This window comes from Hordeum vulgare, chromosome 6H (genome assembly GCF_904849725.1).
Source record: "Hordeum vulgare subsp. vulgare chromosome 6H, MorexV3_pseudomolecules_assembly, whole genome shotgun sequence".
In the NCBI taxonomy this organism is placed as follows: Eukaryota; Viridiplantae; Streptophyta; class Magnoliopsida; order Poales; family Poaceae; genus Hordeum; species Hordeum vulgare.
The window spans coordinates 28,269,234-28,290,028 of NC_058523.1; the positions used below are offsets into that span (position 1 = coordinate 28,269,234).

A 20,795-nucleotide genomic window follows, 5' to 3' on the forward strand; every position below is an offset into this window, starting at 1 on the left:
GCTCCAGAGTGGTACGGTAATCCCGTCTTATCGATCATGTTGTTAGACAACAATGAACCTGCGAATTATGAAGAAGCAATGGTGGGCCCAGATTCCAACAAATGGCTAGAAGCCATGAAATCCGAGATAGGATCCATGTATGAGAACAAAGTATGGACTTTGGAGGTACTGCCTGAGGGCCGCAAGGCCATTCAAAACAAATGGATCTTTAAGAGGAAGACGGACGCTGACGGTAATGTGACCGTTTATAAAGCTCGACTTGTGGCAAAGGGTTTTTCACAAGTTCAAGGAGTTGACTACGATGAGACTTTCTCACCCGTAGCGATGCTTAAGTCCGTCAGAATCATGTTATCAATAGCTGCATTTTTCGATTATGAAATCTGGCAGATGGATGTCAAAACGGCGTTCCTTAACGGTTTCCTTAAGGAAGAATTGTATATGATACAACCCGAAGGTTTTGTCGATCCTAAGAATGCTAACAAGGTGTGCAAGCTCCAGCGATCCATTTATGGATTGGTGCAAGCATCTCGGAGTTGGAACAAACGCTTTGATGAGGTGATCAAAGCATTTGGGTTTATACAAGTGGTTGGAGAATCTTGTATTTACAAGAAAGTGAGTGGGAGCTCTGTGGCGTTTCTAATATTATATGTGGATGACATATTACTGATTGGAAACAACGTAGAGTTTTTAGAGAGCATAAAGGATTACTTGACTAAAAGTTTCTGTATGAAGGACCTAGGAGAAGCTGCTTACATTCTAGGCATTAAGATCTATAGGGATAGATCAAAACGCCTGATAGGACTTTCACAAAGCACATGCCTTGATAAAGTTTTGAAGAGGTTCAAAATGGAACAGTCCAAGAAAGGGTTCTTGCCAGTTCTACAAGGTACGAGATTGAGTAAGACTCAGTGCCCAGCAACTGATGAAGATAGAGAGCATATGCGCTCCGTCCCCTATGCTTTAGCCATAGGTTCTATCATGTATGCGATGTTGTGCACTAGACCGGATGTTAGCCTGGCCATAAGTATGGCAGGTAGGTTCCAGAGTAATCCAGGAGTGGATCACTCGACAGCGGTCAAGAATATCCTGAAGTACCTGAAAAGGACTAAGGAGATGTTTCTCGTGTATGGAGGTGACGAAGAGCTCGCCGTAAAAGGTTACGTCGATGCAAGCTTTGACACAGATCCGGACGACTCTAAGTCGCAAACCGGATACGTATTTATTCTTAATGGGGGTGCAGTAAGTTGGTGCAGTTCCAAGCAAAGCGTTGTAGCAGATTCTACATGTGAAGCGGAGTACATGGCTGCTTCGGAGGCGGCTAAGGAGGGTGTCTGGATGAAGCAGTTCATGACGGATCTTGGAGTGGTGCCAAGCACACTGAATCCAATAACCTTGTTCTGTGACAACAGTGGTGCCATTGCCTTAGCAAAGGAACCACGGTTTCACAAGAAGACCAGACACATCAAACGACGCTTCAACCTCATCCGCGACTACGTCGAGGGAGAGGACGTGAATATATGCAAAGTGCACACGGATCTGAATGTAGCGGACCCGCTGACTAAACCTCTTCCACGGCCAAAACATGATCAACACCAAAACTGTATGGGTGTTAGATTTATTACAATGTAATTCACATGGTGATGTGAGGGCTAGATTATTGACTCTAGTGCAAGTGGGAGACTGTTGGAATTATGCCCTAGAGGCAATAATAAATATAGTTATTATTATAATTCCTGTATCAAGATAATCGTTTATTATCCATGCTATAATTGTATTGAATGAAGACTCATTTACATGTGTGGATACATAGACAAAACACCGTCCCTAGCAAGCCTCTAGTTGGCTAGCCAATTGATCAAAGATAGTCAGTGTCTTCTGATTATGAACAAGGTGTTGTTGCTTGATAACTGGATCACGTCATTAGGAGAATCACGTGATGGACTAGACCCAAACTAATAGACGTAGCATGTTGATCGTGTCATTTTGTTGCTACTGTTTTTTGCGTGTCAAGTATTTATTCCTATGACCATGAGATCATATAACTCACTCACACCAGAGGAATGCTTTGTGTGTATCAAACGTCGCAACGTAACTGGGTGACTATAAAGATGCTCTACAGGTATCTCCGAAGGTGTTAGTTGAGTTAGTATGGATCAAGACTGGGATTTGTCACTCCGTGTGAATGGAGAGGTATCTCGGGGCCCACTCGGTAATACAACATCACACACAAGCCTTGCAAGCAATGTGACTTAGTGTAAGTTGCGGGATCTTGTATTACGGAACGAGTAAAGAGACTTGCCGGTAAACGAGATTGAAATAGGTATGCGGATACTAACGATCAAATCTCGGGCAAGTAACATACCGAAGGACAAAGGGAATGACATACGGGATTATATGAATCCTTGGCACTGAGGTTCAAACGATAAGATCTTCGTAGAATATGTAGGATCCAATATGGGCATCCAGGTCCCGCTATTGGATATTGACCGAGGAGTCTCTCGGGTCATGTCTACATAGTTCTCGAACCCGCAGGGTCTGCACACTTAAGGTTCGACGTTGTTTTATGCGTATTTGAGTTATATGGTTGGTTACCGAATGTTGTTCGGAGTCCCGGATGAGATCACGGACGTCACGAGGGTTTCCGGAATAGTCCGGAAACGAAGATTGATATATAGGATGACCTCAATTGATTACCGGAAGGTTTTCGGAGTTACCGGGAATGTACCGGGAATGACGAATGGGTTCCGGGAGTTCACCGGGGGGGCAACCCACCCCGGGGAAGCCCATAGGCCTTGAGGGTGGCACACCAGCCCTTAGTGGGCTGGTGGGACAGCCCAAAAAGGGCTCTATGCGCCAAGAAGAGAAAATCAAGAGAAAAGAAAAAAAAGGAGGAGGTGGGAAGGAAGGGGGACTCCCTCCCACCAAACCAAGTCCAACTCGGTTTGGGGGGGGGAGTCCTCCCCCCTTGGACTCGGCCGACCCCCTTGGGGCTCCTTGAGCCCCAAGGCAAGGTCCCCTCCCTCCCACTTATATATACGGAGGTTTTAGGGCTGATTTGAGACGACTTTTCCACGGCAGCCCGACCACATACCTCCACGGTTTTTCCTCTAGATCGCGTTTCTGCGGAGCTCGGGCGGAGCCCTGCTGAGACAAGGTCATCACCAACCTCCGGAGCGCCGTCACGCTGCCGGAGAACTCTTCTACCTCTCCGTCTCTCTTGCTGGATCAAGAAGGCCGAGATCATCGTCGAGCTGTACGTGTGCTGAACGCGGAGGTGCCGTCCGTTCGGTACTAGATCGTGGGACTGATCGCGGGATTGTTCGCGGGGCGGATCGAGGGACGTGAGGACGTTCCACTACATCAACCGCGTTCACTAACGCTTCTGCTGTACGATCTACAAGGGTACGTAGATCACTCATCCCCTCTCGTAGATGGACATCACCGTGATAGGTCTTCGTGCGCGTAGGAAAATTTTTGTTTCCCATGCGACGTTCCCCAACAGGGGGGGTTAATTCTTTTGGAAAATAATATAGGAAGAATTTTGCTCATATGTGCATAATTGTGGAGATTTTTTTCGCTAAGAAAGACATCAACCCATATTTTTCTGATGCTTAGGTTAATGTATTTTCACCAGAAAGAAATTCTAAGAGTTGGTTCTATATTCTTCCATCTAGTTGCACAAATTGTTTAGAGGCATCTTATGCATTGTTTTTGGATAAATACCTCCCATAAAAACTTGCATTGAATGGTTAGAGATGTACATAGCCTTGCTCAACTTAAAATCAGGACGTACCTATACCATGGAATAGAATTAAAAAAAATACAAATGCTTTCATGCTAGTGGTAAAGATAATATGATTTTTATGGGAATATGCAGAGGGATGGGGGAGAGAAAGATTTTGGAATTTTCTCAAAGTGTATATGGAACATGTTGGAAGGGGTCGGATCCGGGTCTCTTAGGCATTTTTACATGACCCTATTGGGAGGGTGGGGAGATCCAAAGACTGAGCTTGTATGATCCCAATCCCAGTCATGTTGGACGAAAAATCGTTTCTGATTATTATTTTCAAAAATACAGTTAGATTTTCATTATTCCAAATCGAGTTTCGAAGTACAACCATCTCAGATATGAAATTCTTTACAAATGTATCTCGGGAGTGTTTTTCGGACTCTGGAAAATTTGCTATGAGTTTTCTTTAATTATTACAAAAAAAACATTATTCTCTTCAGAAACAAGGCCATTGGCCTGGCTTTTTAGTACTAGAAAATCCAAATATTAGAGCTTAAACATTCCAAGAAACATACAGTACGTGTCACACGTTGACACACTACTAGACATAAGTAGAGCAACTGTAGGCAGTGGCCGGAGCTAGCTGGCCAGCCGTATTATTTTGGAGGCAAATGAAATGAGCTCGCATCTACTTAAGGGGTTGATTCACCGTTGCTGCTCCCTGATCCACCTCCGGAACCAGCGGCAAACCCGCCGTTGCGGCCGCCGCCGTCGCCACCCCCGCCCCCTCCGCTGCTCGCGTAGCTCGAACCATACGGTGCATAGTTCTCACCTATCCCTGACCCGCTTCCATCGCCGGAGCCGGAGCCGCTGCCATTGCCATCGCTCCCCCCAGCGCCACCACCACCGCCTTGGCCATTCGCGTTCGTAGAAGACCCGCCGGTGTCCGTGGTACTCGAGTCTGCGTGGCCCGAGCCGGACGCTCCACCAGCTCCGGAACCAGCCGCAGACTTGTCGCGGCCGCGCCAACCGCCGCCACCGCCGCCGCCTCCGGAGCCATAGGCCTGGCTATTGCCGGTCCCGCCGCCGCCTCCGCCTCCACTGCCTTGGCCGTCGGCTGTGGCGGCGTGGTTTACTACCCTAATGGCGCTGGACAGCCCTACGCTTAGCAGGACGAGGAGGGCAACTGATAGGATCAGCTTGGTGGTAGCCATGGCGAGGCGATGCTAGATTGCTGCAGCAGAAGAAGCAAGCTAGCTTGATGAAGTGAGTGATGATCGATCGGGAGCCCGTTACGTGGTAATTTATAGCCCCGGGTTATGGTTTTAAATTAGCATGCATGTTGAGCGTGCGTGATTATTATTACCCACTGAAGATTATGGAAGATTTTGCTGAGTTGGGCCTATTAATTACTGGGCTGATACGTATCTTTTGCATCTAAGTGCGATTGGTGTGACGCTATCTTTCAGGTGATCAGCCTTGTCAGGAGGGAATTGAAGTCGCTGTAATATAAGCACTGTCATCGGCCTCTTGATCGATCACCTGTAGTACGTTCCTCACTTCCACTCAAGTCGCAAAACAAGTGAACGTTAATTCGATCATCAACAAAGGAGTACTCAACAAAGGAGATGCGCAACCGAAACCGCAAAACATAGCCCCCATCCAGCTGCCGACAAGAGTAAGAACTAACATAAAATCGAAATAAGTAAGGAGTAGTTAAGAAACACACCCCTATCCCTCGCAAAACACACACACCCACACCACTATCTCATACTATATGATGTAACGGTTCTTTATATTACTCCCTCCGTATCACAATATATGACGTTTTAGGAGTTCGTTTGAGCTGCTAGAACATCATATATTATGAGACAGAGGTAGTACTACCTATCAATGAAAAGATACACAATTCTTTGGTTATTGACGAAACTTAGCGACTTTTCTAGGCCATAACCCAACCACCAGGAGGCCCAATATCCAACTTGTTTGGTACCCACATGTACACGGTACATCACATATTTGCGCAAGCAAGTCCAGTTCCCACCAACCATGAGCTCTGAGGCCTGGTCTAGTTTGTACCGCAAAGTTATTACATATGTCTACATTACAAAAAGGTGATCAGATCTGGCTATAGTAAGAAAGAATAGGTATCATCTCATTTTTGTGAAATGTCGGAGTACATGGAATGCCGAGCTAACTAAACATATTTTTCATCCATTCAGTGTTCAAGAAATATGCAATACATGGTTCAATGTGTCTATGGATGCTACTGTTGCGGGTGACCAAACTAGAGATATATATACTCGTTTACGATGAAGGGGTACTTTGATGCACAAAAAAAAACAAGAGTGGAATTGAGCGCACTGATAGATCTCTTCGTTCATGGTGGTCGACGATAAACAGAGATTGTCTAAAGTGGTCGGCGACAGTGACATCGGTTGACAAGATAAACCCAAGTGGAACAAATGATAGAGATAGGGTAAGTGCAATTTCTTTATATTCCATGTTCATGCTTCATCTTTTGTGTTTGAAGAGGTAAATTATTCTTCAGTTCAACCTTTGTTGGGATGCATGGGAGTTATCATGGGAAGCATGGGATCTACCATGGGAGGCTTCAAAGGCATGGGAGGGGGGCTTCGGAGTCATGAGAGCTACCATGGTAGGCTTCAGAGCTATCATGGGTGGCTTGGGAGCTACCATAGGAGGCGTGGAAGCTATCATGGATTGCATGGGAGGCATGAGAGCTATCATGGGCGGCATCAGAGGCATGGGAGCACGTACGAGAGGCATAAGTTTTGCATCTCTCATGGAAGGCATGGGAGCACCTCGCATGATGTCTCACATGCCCTCGCATGATGCCTCACATGCCTTTGAGGATAATGCGAACAACGTACGAGGTTTAAATGACACTGAGGTGTCTGAAGATGATGAAGAGGAGGAGCACGAGAAGGAAGAAGAGGAGAAAGAAGATGGAGCATGATTCTTGATGTTTCATTCGTTTGTGTGAACTTATTTGTCATGAATTGTTTGTGGTTAGATAAATTTGAACTATGCTATCTTGTTCAACTCATCATTAATTTTGCAAATTTAAATGTTCAAGACCATGTTATTTAAATTGTCAAAAAATGATATGTGATATTTCATATGTGCCAAGCCGCGGCTGGGCGCGTGTGCTGTATTTTAGCACGTCTGGTGAAGCGCTACTGCGACGTCCTAAGTTTTGCAGCACCTGCTAAGCTATCACATGTTCGCACGTGCTAAAACGCTATTTCAGCGTCTAAATTTTCTTTTAGCACGCCGCGCTGGAAATGCTATTAGTCTCTTTTTTCCAGAGAGGAAGGTAGTCTCTGCTAATGTTCAATTTGATAAAACTATGGGGTTTCCCAACTGATAAACCTGTAAATTTATTTTGTTTTTGTTTTTCACCAGTGGAAGCATATTTGAGTTTTGCCTTCGTACATCCCCTTTAAACATTACACGAATTTGAAAGTTACTTAAAGAGATTATCACCATATTAGCCTGCAAATTCAATGTATTGAATATAAATTTTGATACAAAAGACTATATTATCCTTTTTGATTGAAAAATGATAACTTCTAATCCCCACCTCTCGTATTCGAGAGAGGGAAAAAGATCCTTACGCCTAATTGGGGTGTACCAAAGCAAACACTAGTAGAAAAAAGGGCTTTCGTCCCGGCTCGATTTACACATTAGTCCTGGTTCCATTATGAACCAGGACTAATGTTAGCATTAGTCCCGGTTCGAGTAGCAAGGACGCCGGTCAGGCATTAGTCCCGGTTCGAGTAGCAAGGACGCCGGTCAGGCATTAGTCCCGGTTCAAATGGGACCTTTACTCCTGGTTCGTGTCTTGACCGGGACTAAAGGGTTTGGAGGCTTTAGTCCCGGTTCGTGTCTTGAACTGGGACTAAAGGGTAGATCTTTCGTCCCGGTTCGAGACACGAACCGGGACTAAAGTTTTTTTTCTATTTTTAAATTTTTTTTTTTTGTAGTTTCTGTTTTGAATTGGTTATATCTTTTAGGATATTTAATGTTTTTGAGTGATTCTTTTTGCATTAGATTCAAAATTTTGTCTAGTTTCTATTTGTGTCATTAGTTTTCGAATTTGAATTTGTTCAAATTTGCTTCAAACCCAAATTGTGAATAACTTGAATTTACAAATCGTTTTTTAATTTAATTATTTTTGCTCCTAGTCATCTGTTATATTGTTGTCACAGTAAGATTTATTTGGTTATTTTTCGAATACTTTAAATTAGGATTTTAATTAAAACAATACTGTTTTGCTTATATAGTTGTTTTAGTCATTTAATTGATGTTTTTTATTATTTTTAGTTAGTTCTTTCTGTAGATTTTAACATGTTATAGTATGGTGCATATTGAATGCATAAAAAGTATGTAGTTAAAATAATTTTAATAAAATGCCTTTGTAGCTGATGGGTTTTCGTTCGAAAACTTTATACTTCGAAGGAGATGATCCAGTTTGTACACGATGTGCGTCCAGTTTTTGTCGTAACTCTCTCAACTTTTTAGCACATGTCATGTGGGTGAAATGATGATACCATGCAAACTTTCAACCTTTTGAGAGTTCATTTGTAGTGCTTTTCAATTTCAGGGTCAATTAGCTCACAAAAAATAAGTAAATGCATAAAAAAAATACCAAATGAAGTCAGAAAATGTTGAAAATTTATGATGTGGCTTTAAATGGTGTATTTTGAACACACAAAAAGTATGGAGTTCAAATAAGTTCAAAAAAATGAAATCCCTCTGCAAGAGATGAGTTTTCGTTCGAAACCCTGATACTTCGAAAGAGATTGTCCATTTTGTACACGAAGTGCATTCAGTTTTTGTCATAACCCTCTCAACTTTTTAGCACATGCTATGTGGGTGAAATGATGATATCATGCCAAGTTTCAACCTTTTCAGAGTTCATTATTAAATGCATGAAAATAGCAAATGAAGTTATAAATGATGATGATATTAAATGCATGAAAATAGCAAATGAAGTTATAAATGGTTAAAATTTTAGGATGTTGTTTTGAATGGTGCATATTTAATGCACAAAATGCAAAAAACATATGGAGTTGAAATAAGTAAAAAAAAATGCCTTTGTAGCAGATGGGTTTTCGTGCGAAACCTTGATACTTTGAAGGAGATGGTCCAGTTTGTACACGAAGTGCATCCAGTTTTTGACGTAACCCTCTCAACTTTTTAGCACAAGCTATGTGGATGAAATGATGATACCATGCCAAGTTTCAGCATTTTCAGAGTTCATTATACTGCTTTTCAATTTCAGGGTCATTTAACTCAGCATAGCAAATAAAGTTATAAAGGGTTAACTTTGGCTTGGTTAACCTTAGTTGTGACTCTGGTGGGGACGGTGCTAGCAGATGTAGTCCACGAGTATGATTGGACCCTTGGCTAAAAGGGGATTCTGAAATTTTCAAACTCTACCCCCCCCCATGGACCGTCTTTTTTAGTTTTGTAGAAAATAAACAAAAATAATAAAATCTTCAAAAAATAAAATCCTTTGAGATGTAGTTAGCTTTTAGTGTCTAGTTGGTATAGAAATTTTGAGATATGAATTTTGACCTTTTTGCAAAAAAGGAAAAAATATATAAAACGGTCATAACGTTTGCATACGACGTGAAAAAAAAGGTTTAATATATCAAAAAAAAAACTAGAGAAAAATTGGGACTCGATTTCTTTTTTTTTTGCCTGGTGAAGTTTTCTCAGATGCTCAAAATTCCAAATGTAAAAAGGTTATTTCAAAAAGAAGTTTTTCCAGAAAAATAAGAAAAAATAATTTTATTTAAAAATATTATGTTGTTTTCATTGAAATTCATTATTATTATTACCTACATAGTTTATTTTAATAATTGTTTGAATTTAAAAAATTAAATCATGTGACATGACATCAAGACACGAGGTTGTTTAGGATTGATAGCTTACTATTGTCAGGAAAACAACAAGTGCAGACTTGGCAACTAGGGGTGATAGAACCAGAAAGTTAAGACGATTTGGAATGAGTGATCCACGCTAGAGCAGTGAGGATGGGTGATTAGAGATTAAATTGTGAAATAATTCAAAGATTTAAAAACTGAAATAAAACATAAAATTAATCAAAAAAAATTAAAAAAAAATTAAAAAACCTGTCTTTTCGGGTCAAACAAGCAAAATAAACAGACGGATTCTTTAGTCCCGGTTCGTAACTAGAACCGGGACTAAAGGTCCTCCCTCCCCCTCGCTCCCAGTCCCGCCACGTGGAGGGCCATTAGTACCGGATGATTAGTCCCGGTTCCTGAACCCGGACTAATAGCCCAAACGAACCGGGGCTAAAGGTACTTTTTCTACTAGTGAAAGTTAAACATGCATTTGTGCAACACAAACGGTATTGATAATGGATGGAAGCACCAATTATATTTTTGTCGTGTATAGAACCATACTGCTCATGTTCGCAATTCACATGATGGAAATGGTTGTTGGGACCGGTAAAGACAACATCCCTTTGTAATATATTCACATGATGAATTGTGTTGAAGGGACTAGTTCCACGCCTTATCAAGCTAGCTTCCTCGTGCTTCGTGGAAATCATAGACGAGTTACACGCCTGATCAAGCTAGCTCCTCGCCGGTGCTATGGCACACATGGGGTGGTGGGACATTCGACGACACTGGAACATCATAGGCATGTACGGGAAACAAAGAAGCATTCGGTCTAGCAGAAGAAAACGTCTGTAAAATAGATATTGCTAAAGTGTATTTCTGGATTGCCTGGTCCCTTTCATGAGTTATGTTGCTGCTCCCCCTACTGCCACTGTTGGTGCTTGCGTTATGATGTTGTTTTGCCTACTCCCGCTGGTGGTGTTGTTGTTCCTAATTGGGCCTGGTCACTACCGAATATACATTGACGAAAAAGGATTTTTCTTCGTTTTGTATTATTATTAAGCAACCGCATCAAGCATCCAACAGTATCAGAAGTTTAGTCGAAAGAAAGGTAATAGTCATGACAACAAGAAAGCAAAACAAGTCTAGCTAGGAGCACAACACAGCAAACCCCTATGAAAGAGCTGCATGGCTAATCCGTCTCAGGAGGTGGTGGCGGAGACGCTGGCGGGATGGAGATCGTCCGGGAGCGGAGGCCGGAGGTGACGACGTCGATGAAACCCTACTGCCATCACTTGCTACGTGGCCGCCATAGCTGCAAGAAGCGTTGTGGAATCACATGCTCGATTACTAATTTATTTCACACATTCCACAGCGTCCAGTACGGCACCTATAGCCACCCATATGGATGGGCGGGTCTCACATGGGGAGTTAAGGACCTCGCTAAATAAGTCCGGAAGGTTATCATGGAACTAGTTACCGCCCACTACATCCTGGGGGCATCTCAAAGGAAGACCATAGTCGGACACCGAAAGAAGATGTGGTTGGTGTCCTCGGACACCCCGCGAAGTTGATACGTTTTCGCACACAACAGGACGCAGTGGCAACTATCTAGAGAAGAACAATGCAAGAAAACCGAAGTCTCATGGTCAGGTATGTTAACATCATACACATGATTAATAAACTATCTACTGAATTCATTCACCATGGGGATGTAGCTCAGATGGTAGAGCGCTCGCTTAGCATGCGAGAGGTATGGGGATCGATACCCCACTTCTCCAATCTCATTTTTTTTATTTTCTGCATATCCCAATATTATATACTGTTGAAAAAAAAGACTATCTTAACTTCACTTACGTATTCCAAATCTCCCCATAAATGCGCAAATTCCTTCTACATGTAAAAGAATCTCATTTTTTTTTATTTTCTGCATATCCCAATATTATATACTGTTGAAAAAAAGACTATCTTAACTTCACTTACGTATTCCAAATCTCCCCATAAATGCGCAAATTCCTTCTACATGTAAAAGGGAAATCAGAAAGCTTGCGCACAATCTGTGCTGCAAACTGAGGCGCAATAGTAATCACATGGCAAGAGTAAAATGTCACCATCATGATTTTATTAAGGTAAATTTTTACATCCGGCACACCGGCCAAACTTTGAGTCGGATGCGTGCGGGGTGTTCGACCGCTCTATCGTGCGGGCATCCAGCGACGGAGGCACCCCTCATGGATATAAAACTAGGCGATGGGACCACTCTGCCTCCAATTGTTTTTCCTTCATCTTCTTCTTCCTCATGAAACGGACCCCAAGGGCACTTGCACCACCAGGCCCCGGCCACACCATCAGCACGCAAGTCTCCGGCCACAAGGTTTCAAAATGTCTATCGTCGAGGTCGCAGCTTTCCGTCACCGTACCGCTCGTAGCACGCGGTCACCACAGTGGTAGCAAAAAGCGCACCGCTTATAGCAAATCGTTGTCGCCGCGGTCACCCACGTCACCGCTCGTCGTACGTCGGTTGCACCACCGCACACTGGTTACAACAAACTCAGTCGCTGGTGGTAGCTTTTCTCATTGTCGTTTGCAACAAATTCGTAACCAGTCATTGCCGGCCACACTTCATCATCTCCCTGGTTGTAGCAAAAATGGCCACTGGTTGTAGCTTTCTACGATGCCCGTTGCAATAAAATCATTGATAAAAAGCTTCAACCAGTGTATGAAAAGCTTCAACCATTAAAAAAACTTTAACTTTTTTGCGGGGAAAAAGCTTCAATTGCCATGGAAAAAAGCTTCAGCCCATGAAAATAGTTTCAACCATCGTGAAAAAAGCTTCAAGCGATATAAAAAAGCTTCAACGGATATGGCATGCCGACGATGTTGCGAGCAACGAGACCGGGGAGCTATGGGCCGACGGCATGACAGTGCTGCATCACCACCGATGCAGCACTGTCTTAACTTCACTTACGTATTCCAAATCTCCCCATAAATGCGCAAATTCCTTCTACATGTAAAAGGGAAATCAGAAAGCTTGCGCACAATCTGTGCTGCAAACTGAGGCGCAATAGTAATCACATGGCAAGAGTAAAATGTCACCATCATGATTTTATTAAGGTAAATTTTTACATCCGGCACACCGGCCAAACTTTGAGTCGGATGCGTGCGGGGTGTTCGACCGCTCTATCGTGCGGGCATCCAGCGACGGAGGCACCCCTCATGGATATAAAACTAGGCGATGGGACCACTCTGCCTCCAATTGTTTTTCCTTCATCTTCTTCTTCCTCATGAAACGGACCCCAAGGGCACTTGCACCACCAGGCCCCGGCCACACCATCAGCACGCAAGTCTCCGGCCACAAGGTTTCAAAATGTCTATCGTCGAGGTCGCAGCTTTCCGTCACCGTACCGCTCGTAGCACGCGGTCACCACAGTGGTAGCAAAAAGCGCACCGCTTATAGCAAATCGTTGTCGCCGCGGTCACCCACGTCACCGCTCGTCGTACGTCGGTTGCACCACCGCACACTGGTTACAACAAACTCAGTCGCTGGTGGTAGCTTTTCTCATTGTCGTTTGCAACAAATTCGTAACCAGTCATTGCCGGCCACACTTCATCATCTCCCTGGTTGTAGCAAAAATGGCCACTGGTTGTAGCTTTCTACGATGCCCGTTGCAATAAAATCATTGATAAAAAGCTTCAACCAGTGTATGAAAAGCTTCAACCATTAAAAAAACTTTAACTTTTTTGCGGGGAAAAAGCTTCAATTGCCATGGAAAAAAGCTTCAGCCCATGAAAATAGTTTCAACCATCGTGAAAAAAGCTTCAAGCGATATAAAAAAGCTTCAACGGATATGGCATGCCGACGATGTTGCGAGCAACGAGACCGGGGAGCTATGGGCCGACGGCATGACAGTGCTGCATCACCACCGAGCAACAACCTGTCGCCACGTGGAGCGGCAATGAGAAGGTGCAACTGTGGCATGGGTGGAGCCGGGGACGAGGGCGACAACAGGCGACGAGGACGGCCGGCCATGACACCGACCGGCGACGAGGACATCACGGTGGTGCTTCAAGCTCAGTCGCTTTCTTGCAGGGGTATGGCGGGGTGTCCGCGGCATTCATGCCGTTGTAATTCTTCCTGCGGAAGACGACTCGCAAGAAGGACGAAGCGGGGGGACAAACCTAACGAACAAAAATCGCTGCATCGGAGGGTTGGGACTCGACCTCCTAATTGTTAAGCCGGCGCACCGGCGGCTAGTGTTGCCCTTTTATTAACCATCTGTACTGTAGAAAAAAGAAAAAGTAAAATGATATCCGAAGTCACGGTTAGAACATTCCAGAAAAGAAGAGAAAAAAACTCATCTACAGCCAACCAAATTTGTCCGGTCAATCAAGTCTCACCAATTAATGCAAAAAAGATAGAATAAAATTTTTTCGTACACCTAACCATAAACCTCCATGGCATCTACCTTCCTTCCAATAGTGTGTGTGCGCGTGCACGCGTGTGATAGAAAATGCAAAATAGTTATCCGACTCGATCAAGCTTGACTTACCAAAAAATTTAAAATAATTTAAAATATAAAATAATATCATGATTTTTGTACATCAGACATATATATGTGTGAATTATATAAATATTTGTAATGCATATTTTTATTTTTGGCTACACAGAAAACAAATATGTGGACGATTGCACCTACAATTTGCTATTGTGGATCCGCCTTTTGTAGCGTAAAAGGCTCGCGTGGCGGTGTGTCCTTTATCCTATAATTGATACATCGGAATCTCTGGTATATGGCATCGTACGTTGCATCAATTTTATCTTCTTTATTTTTTGCAACTTTGGTGCAATTTGTTCAGTCGATGCATCTCTCGTAAGTGTAGGCTTCTTCTGATTATGGCTTCGCCTGCTGCTGACTTCAACCACCACCTCCTTTCTTGTTTCATCAACACATGCTTCTATGAAAAAAGAAAAAGAAAAGCAGAAAGAACTAGTGAGTAATAATTTTGAATCATGGATGTGCTAAGTTTCAAAAAGAGAGGAGGATATGTTGCGTAACAAAAAGTTGTGGGAATGACTTATACAAATCTGCGGGGTCTGTTGATATTGGGGGACATGTTGTGAGAGGAGTCACATCATAAACAGGACTAGCTGAAGTGGCAGGAGAATGATCAAACAAAGGGCTTCTCGCTTGAATCAACAAGAAAGAGTCCAAATCCAAACCAGATGATCGTATAGGTGAAACTTGTGGTGGCTCCTGAAACAGTAAAGCATTGTCATTCACGGGTTCAAACTAGCCAAATGAAGAGCCATCTTCAAGTGTCCCTTTTTTTTTGCGAGACCATCTTCAAGTGTCCCTGGCCTCCTAATAAAATTCATGCATGCCGGATTGGGCTACGAGCACTAGTAGAAAACAGGGCTTTGATTCTCACCAGATCAAAGCATTAGTCCTGGTTCAAGTGGCTAGGACGCCGGCCGGACCTCGGCACGCATTAGTCCCGGTTCGATTGGGACCTTTAGTTCCGGTTCCAGACACCAACTGGGACTAAAAGGCCTCGCTCCTGGCGCAATTCCTTTAGTCCCAGTTGGTGTCTCCAAATGGGACTAAAGGTCTGTCTTCAGTCTCGGTTTTAGACACAAACTGAGACTAAAAAGATGCCTATATATATATCCTCACCCCTGCTCTCCTTTCATCTATTTTTTTGGCCGTAGAAGGTGGGAGGTGTGTGTGCTGCTCTGTTCTGCCTTCCTACGCACATGAGGTATTCGATGAAATGCCCGAGTCATATTTAAGCTTTCTCCTCTGTTCTTCCTTCAAGCTCCATTTTCCTCAAGATTTTTCTAGATTTTGCGGTGCACCAACTATCCAAGTGTTCTAAAAGGTTAGCTCTTTTCATATGTTGTTTGTGACACTTACACCTGAGTATTTATTCCGCTGCGAGCTGTTCGTGACTTAGCAATTTCCTCACAGGGAAATTCCTCAGTGACGAATTCATAAAAATCGTCTATTCACCCCCCCCCCCCCCCCCTCACTAGTCGATATAACGCACTTTCAATCTAAACATAATATCTTCCACCAAGTAATCCAACAAGCATCAATTATAAGATGTAATCAACACAACTACTAACCCAAAGGTACCAATCTGAGGTTTTGAGACAAAGATTGAATACAAGAGATGTACTAGGGTTGCATATGAGATGGTTCTAGTGAATATGATGATGAAGATTAGTCCTCCCACTAAGAAGTAAGTGTTGGTGATGAGGATGGCTTCGATTTCCCCCTCCTGGGGGGGAATTCCCCCGGTGGAATCTCCCTGTCGGAGAGCAAAAGGGCCTCCGCCTCGAGATGGCAGCGCTTCGTCCTAAAAGGTTTCTTATGATTTTTTTTCTAGGTCAAAACACACCATATAGGAGAAGAGGAGTGACGGAGGACCTGCAGGGGCCCCACGAGCCATCAGGACGCGCATAGGGGGGTGGGCGCGCCCTGTTGGCTTGTGGCCAGCAGGTGGCCCCCTCTTGTTTATTTTTTGCCCAATAATTATTAAATATTCTACAAAAATTCTCCATGAAGTTTCATATCATTTGGAGTCTGGTGATTTTTCTCCCTTTTTCTCGGTTTCCCGGTATACTTGTTTCGAGATATTTCCTGCTTTGTTATGTTCCTTGCGTATTTGAGCATAAGAATTGTATGATAATGGGGAATAATTGACAAGAATAACATAAATATCCATAAGGGGTCATGATGCGAAATGGACGTATCGGGCACAACGGCGCCGAGGCGCGCAGGTGCTCTGGCAGCGCGGGCATGTGTATTTACTGCGCGGGTGCCTGGGCCATGGGGTGAGTGGTGATGTGCGTGTTGGAGTTCTCGTCGCCGCGAGGCTGGGCTCAGGAGTGGGACGCAAGTCACGGGCGGATCTCGTCGATGGTTCGATGGACGGGAGGCGGTGTGTGCTCTACTGGATGGTAACTTGTTGTTGCGGATGCTGCTGTGACGTGCATAGAGGCCTTTGCCCTGGGTGGACCTCGCCCAGAACTAGATCTTCTAGGCAGGTGGTGACGGCTGCCCCTCCGGGGGCAACCGGCCTTGTGAGGATGGCCACTAGGGATCTTATCCCTGTGGGTGGCCTCCCTTGCACCGCGTCACGTCTTGCTCTCCCTATCCTTGGTCGGTGAAAGGCTTTGTGGATGGATGGTTGTGGCCTGGTTCTTTGTTGGTAACGTGGTGGTTCGGCAATGGTCGTAGGCGGTGGCTCAGGTCGCTGATGCGATCGTGGTTGTTGTGGCGGTGGCGGTTTGTGGTTGGTGGCAGGGTGCGGGTGGTGGAAGTGCCACACCTTCTCGTAGGTGAGAACTGATGATGTGTGGGTTACTTGTGCGTCGGGGATGTTGACGACTTGGGGATCGTGCTAGGGCATGCCAGCTTTAAGCCTGAGATGGGTTGGATATTTTGCTCCGGGTAGGTGGGGTAGGCGCAGTCTGGATGGTGCTCGAGGGTTGTGCTCGTGTTAGCTTGTGTTAGTGCACTGATCAACATTGGTCACTATGGACATGGCGCCATGTGAGTGCGCCTGGCCAAGGGCTCGGGGTTGGCTCGCCTGTGGCCGTCAGTAGTCTCGGAGTCGTGTCTCCCCTCCCCCAGTCCATCGAGTATTGGCTGAGGATGCAAGTGTGGGTACCTCCTACAGTGGGGGCACCTAGCCAGACCCAGGGACTAATGCCGGGCTAGGAGTAGATGAGTGGCATCGCTCTTTCCTGCTGCGGTTGAGTGTGTTGTGATGTGGGCGACGCACAATATCTCACGACAGGGACGTCGGGGCGGCGGCTACGAATGGTGGCCTGCATGATTGCTCTTCGGCGGGCATCATTGCGGTGGTACTAGTTGCTCCCCTCCCGGGTTGTGTGGACAACGGGAGGTTTTGCGATGGGTATCCCGGCTGTGCTTTCTCTTTTGATTGGGTGGCATCCTTATCCAGATCCAGGGATACGGATCTGGGGATCTGACATCATCGCACTCCTCTTGGCGGCCACGTGGTGGCACGTGTGAGTTTTCGAGTGAAAGCTCTATGCCTTGCGTCGATGATGGCAACACCCGAGGGTGTCGCGCTCTTCTTAAATACGTCTGTGTGGTTCTTCTCTCTGTGTCACGGCTTTGGGTGAAGACCTTTGTCCAGTGTGGACACGACAGCGACGATGCTATGCGCCGTTCTCCCTCTTGGGGGCATTGTCATGGTGCTTAGGTGTGCTAGGTCGTAGTGTGTGGGTGCTTAATTCTTTCGGTAATCGTTGCCGGTAGCATAGTCGCGTGTGTTTTGTGTGTGCGTGATATCTTAGAATCGACTTTGTAAGAGGGCTACCACACCATCTTGTATTGTTCTGCTGTGTACTTTTTTAGTTATTGCTTTATCTATAAAGCAGGACGAAAGCCAGTTTTGAGAGTACATAGATTTCACTCAGAAGATTTAGTTCGTACATAATCTTCGATGAATAGTATCTCGCTGGCCAGATCCCCGAAAAGGCTAGGGTTCCTCTCCCGTCTCCCATACCCCCCCCCCCCCTCCCGCCGCCGCCGGCCTCCCTAGGGCTTCCCGCCGCCGTCGGCCACCGGTCGGCGCCGTCCCCCCACCCCCTTCCCTCCCCCCTCCCAGATCCACCCTTGCACCACCTCCCCGGCAGGTGGCCGGGGCGGCGCGCTCCCCTCTCTCCTTTGGCCTCCCCTTCCCCCTTTCAACCCCGCTGCCACCGGTGGACACCCCGACGCAGGCCCAACTAGTGTTGGCGGCAGCGGGACCTTCTGTCCCCACGCGTGCGGCTCCCCTGCCCGGGGCATGGGGCGGGGCGGTGTTCCTCGGCTTGGCGGCAGCCGATGACCCGGCGGCGATGGCTGGCAGCACGTGTGGTGGTGGCATGGCCCCTTGGCGAGGGATGGCGTGGTGGCGCGGGACCCATTTGGGTCCTAGCGGGTCGGCCTTCGGCATGACTTAGCAGCTCGAACGGGGGGCGGCGGCACCGTCGGCGTGCCTGCTGCAGCGCGATGGGGGGAGCTTTACGGGCGTGGAGGGCTCGGTCGGGCCTGTGGGCCCACGGGCTTGGTATATCTTGCTATTGTGTCCGATCGGCTATCGTCGTTGACGGTGGAGGTTGAGCCCTCCCGCGTGCTAATGGTGTTGCTGCCCCTAGTCCCGGCTCCTATTCGTCGAATGTGCAGGCCTCACTTCGCAGTGTCGTGGTGAGACGGCATGGCGGCTTCAAGACCGCATTGGCGCAATATTGTGGTTGGTTTGGTGGCACGCTCCGACGCATCCGAGGTGAATGTTGGGATCGAGGGAAACCCCTGTCGGCCTGGCCGACACCAACGCGGTGGTGCCTGCGGGTGCCGCCGGACCTTCCTGGAGGGCGTCGGGGGCTACCCTTCTTCTCGCCTCGTTGTGTACCGAGTGAAACCCTTGGCAGCAGCGTCGTCATCGTCGCGGTCCTTCTTGGAGGTGTTGATTGGTTCCTGCGCTTCGGAGCCTTGGAGCTTGGTGGGAGATCTTTGGTGGGCGCAGTGGTCGCGAAGCTTGTTCAGTGGTCGCGAAGCTTGTTCGTTTGTGTGGATCCGCCGTTGTCAGCATTTGTTTCTATTTTTTTCTCTTTTTTTTGAATGTGATTGTGCTGCTTCTGTCCCAGCACCTATCTTTAGTTATATCGGTTGGTTGCTTTGTAATACAAAGCAGGAGGAACCCTTTTTCCGGCAATAGTATCTGGCTCATCAGAGAGGTGAACGTCCATCAACATCCGCCGAATCCCAGTCATGTTGGACGAAAAATCGTTTCTGATTATTAATTATTTTCAAAATATAATTAGATTATATTATTCCAAATCGAGTTCGGAAGTGTAGGTACCATCTCTCATGTAAGCGTTTTTGGGACTCGGGGTTATATTAGCTATGAATTTATTCAGTACAATACCATTATGTCATTCAGAGACAAGACCATTGGCCTGTCTTTTAGTACTAGAAAAGCCAAATATTACACCATAAACATTATCCCAAGAAGCATATAATACCTGTCATACGTTGACACACTAGACATAACATAATAGAACAACAGTGTGCAGTGGCCAGAGCTAGTATTATTTGGAGCCAAGTGAAATGAGCTCGCCTGTAGCTAATTAAGGTGTTGATTCACCGCCGCTGCTCCCTGATCCACCTCCAGAACCACTGGCAAACCCATCGTTGCTACCGCCGGCGTCGCCACCTCCGCCCCCTCCGCTGTTGGCGTAGCTCGAACCGGCTGGTCCATAGGTATCACTTATCCCTGACCCGCTTCCGTCGCCGGAGCCGGAGCCGCTGCCCTCCCCGGCGCTCCCTCCGGAGCCACCACCGCCGCCTTGGCCATTCGCGTTCGTAGAGGAACCGCCGGCATCCGTGTTGCTCGCGTCGCCGTGGCCCGAGCCGGACGCGCCGCCAGCTCCGTAGCCAGCCGCAGACTTCTCTCTGCCTTGCCAGCTGCCGCCGCCGCGGCCTCCTCCGGTGCCATAGACGTAGCTGTTCTGGTCGTACGCCTCGGACGTCCCGTGACCGGACCCGTAGCCAGAGGCCTGGCTATTGCCGGTCCCGCCGCCGCCTCCACCCCCGCTGCCTTGGCCGTCGGCGGTGGCGGCGTGGTTCACCACCCTAATGGCTCTGGACAGCCCTATGCTTAGGAGGACGACGATGGCAACGGACAAGACCAGCTTGTTAGCGCCCATGGCGAGGTGATGCCAAATGGCTAAGCTACAATGGAAGAAGTAAGAATGTAAGATAGATGGGTGAGTGTGATGATCAGAAGCGCTTGGGCTACTTATATAGAGCTGGGTTATACGGAGCCACTGAAGATTATGGGAGATTTTGTAGACACATCTCTTAATTTCTGGGCTGATACGTATCTTTTAAACTTGCATGGAGATGCGATTAGTCTGACACTATATATTTCGCTGATCAGCTTTGTCAGGGGAAACTGAAGTCGGTGTGGCGATGCGATCTCATTGTCGGCAGGCTTCTCGATTACCCTGCACAGCTGCACCCAAGGTCAACCAGCGATTCACTTGCAAAAACAAGTGAAGATCAATTCGATTGGGGTTGGAGCCAATGCAGCTCGCAAAGCCAAGACATGAAATCATATCCTCCAATTCTTCAAAGAGCAGC

General features: G+C 46.3%; 2 protein-coding genes and 1 non-coding gene across 3 annotated transcripts; 1 reads left to right on the top strand and 2 right to left on the bottom strand.

Annotated features, from left to right (window-relative positions):
* Positions 1-4,201: 4,201 nt before the first annotated feature.
* On the bottom strand, positions 4,202-4,997 carry LOC123403047 (glycine-rich cell wall structural protein 1.0-like). The gene has a single exon (XM_045097020.1). The coding sequence runs from the start codon at positions 4,942-4,944 to the stop codon at positions 4,423-4,425; it is 522 nt and encodes a 173-aa protein (XP_044952955.1). The 5' UTR covers positions 4,945-4,997; the 3' UTR covers positions 4,202-4,422.
* A 6,341-nt stretch (positions 4,998-11,338) lies between these two features.
* On the top strand, positions 11,339-11,411 carry TRNAA-AGC. Its single transcript has one exon. It is a non-coding gene; the product is annotated as a tRNA-Ala (tRNA).
* A 4,287-nt stretch (positions 11,412-15,698) lies between these two features.
* On the bottom strand, positions 15,699-20,449 carry LOC123404987 (glycine-rich cell wall structural protein 2-like; the record flags this gene model as incomplete). Its single annotated transcript, XM_045098871.1, has 3 exons — positions 19,794-20,449; positions 16,593-16,643; positions 15,699-15,720 (listed from the first exon to the last, which is right to left on the bottom strand). Coding segments are annotated over exons 1-3 (639 nt in total), but the record flags the coding sequence as incomplete, so codon positions are not given.
* Positions 20,450-20,795: the final 346 nt, after the last annotated feature.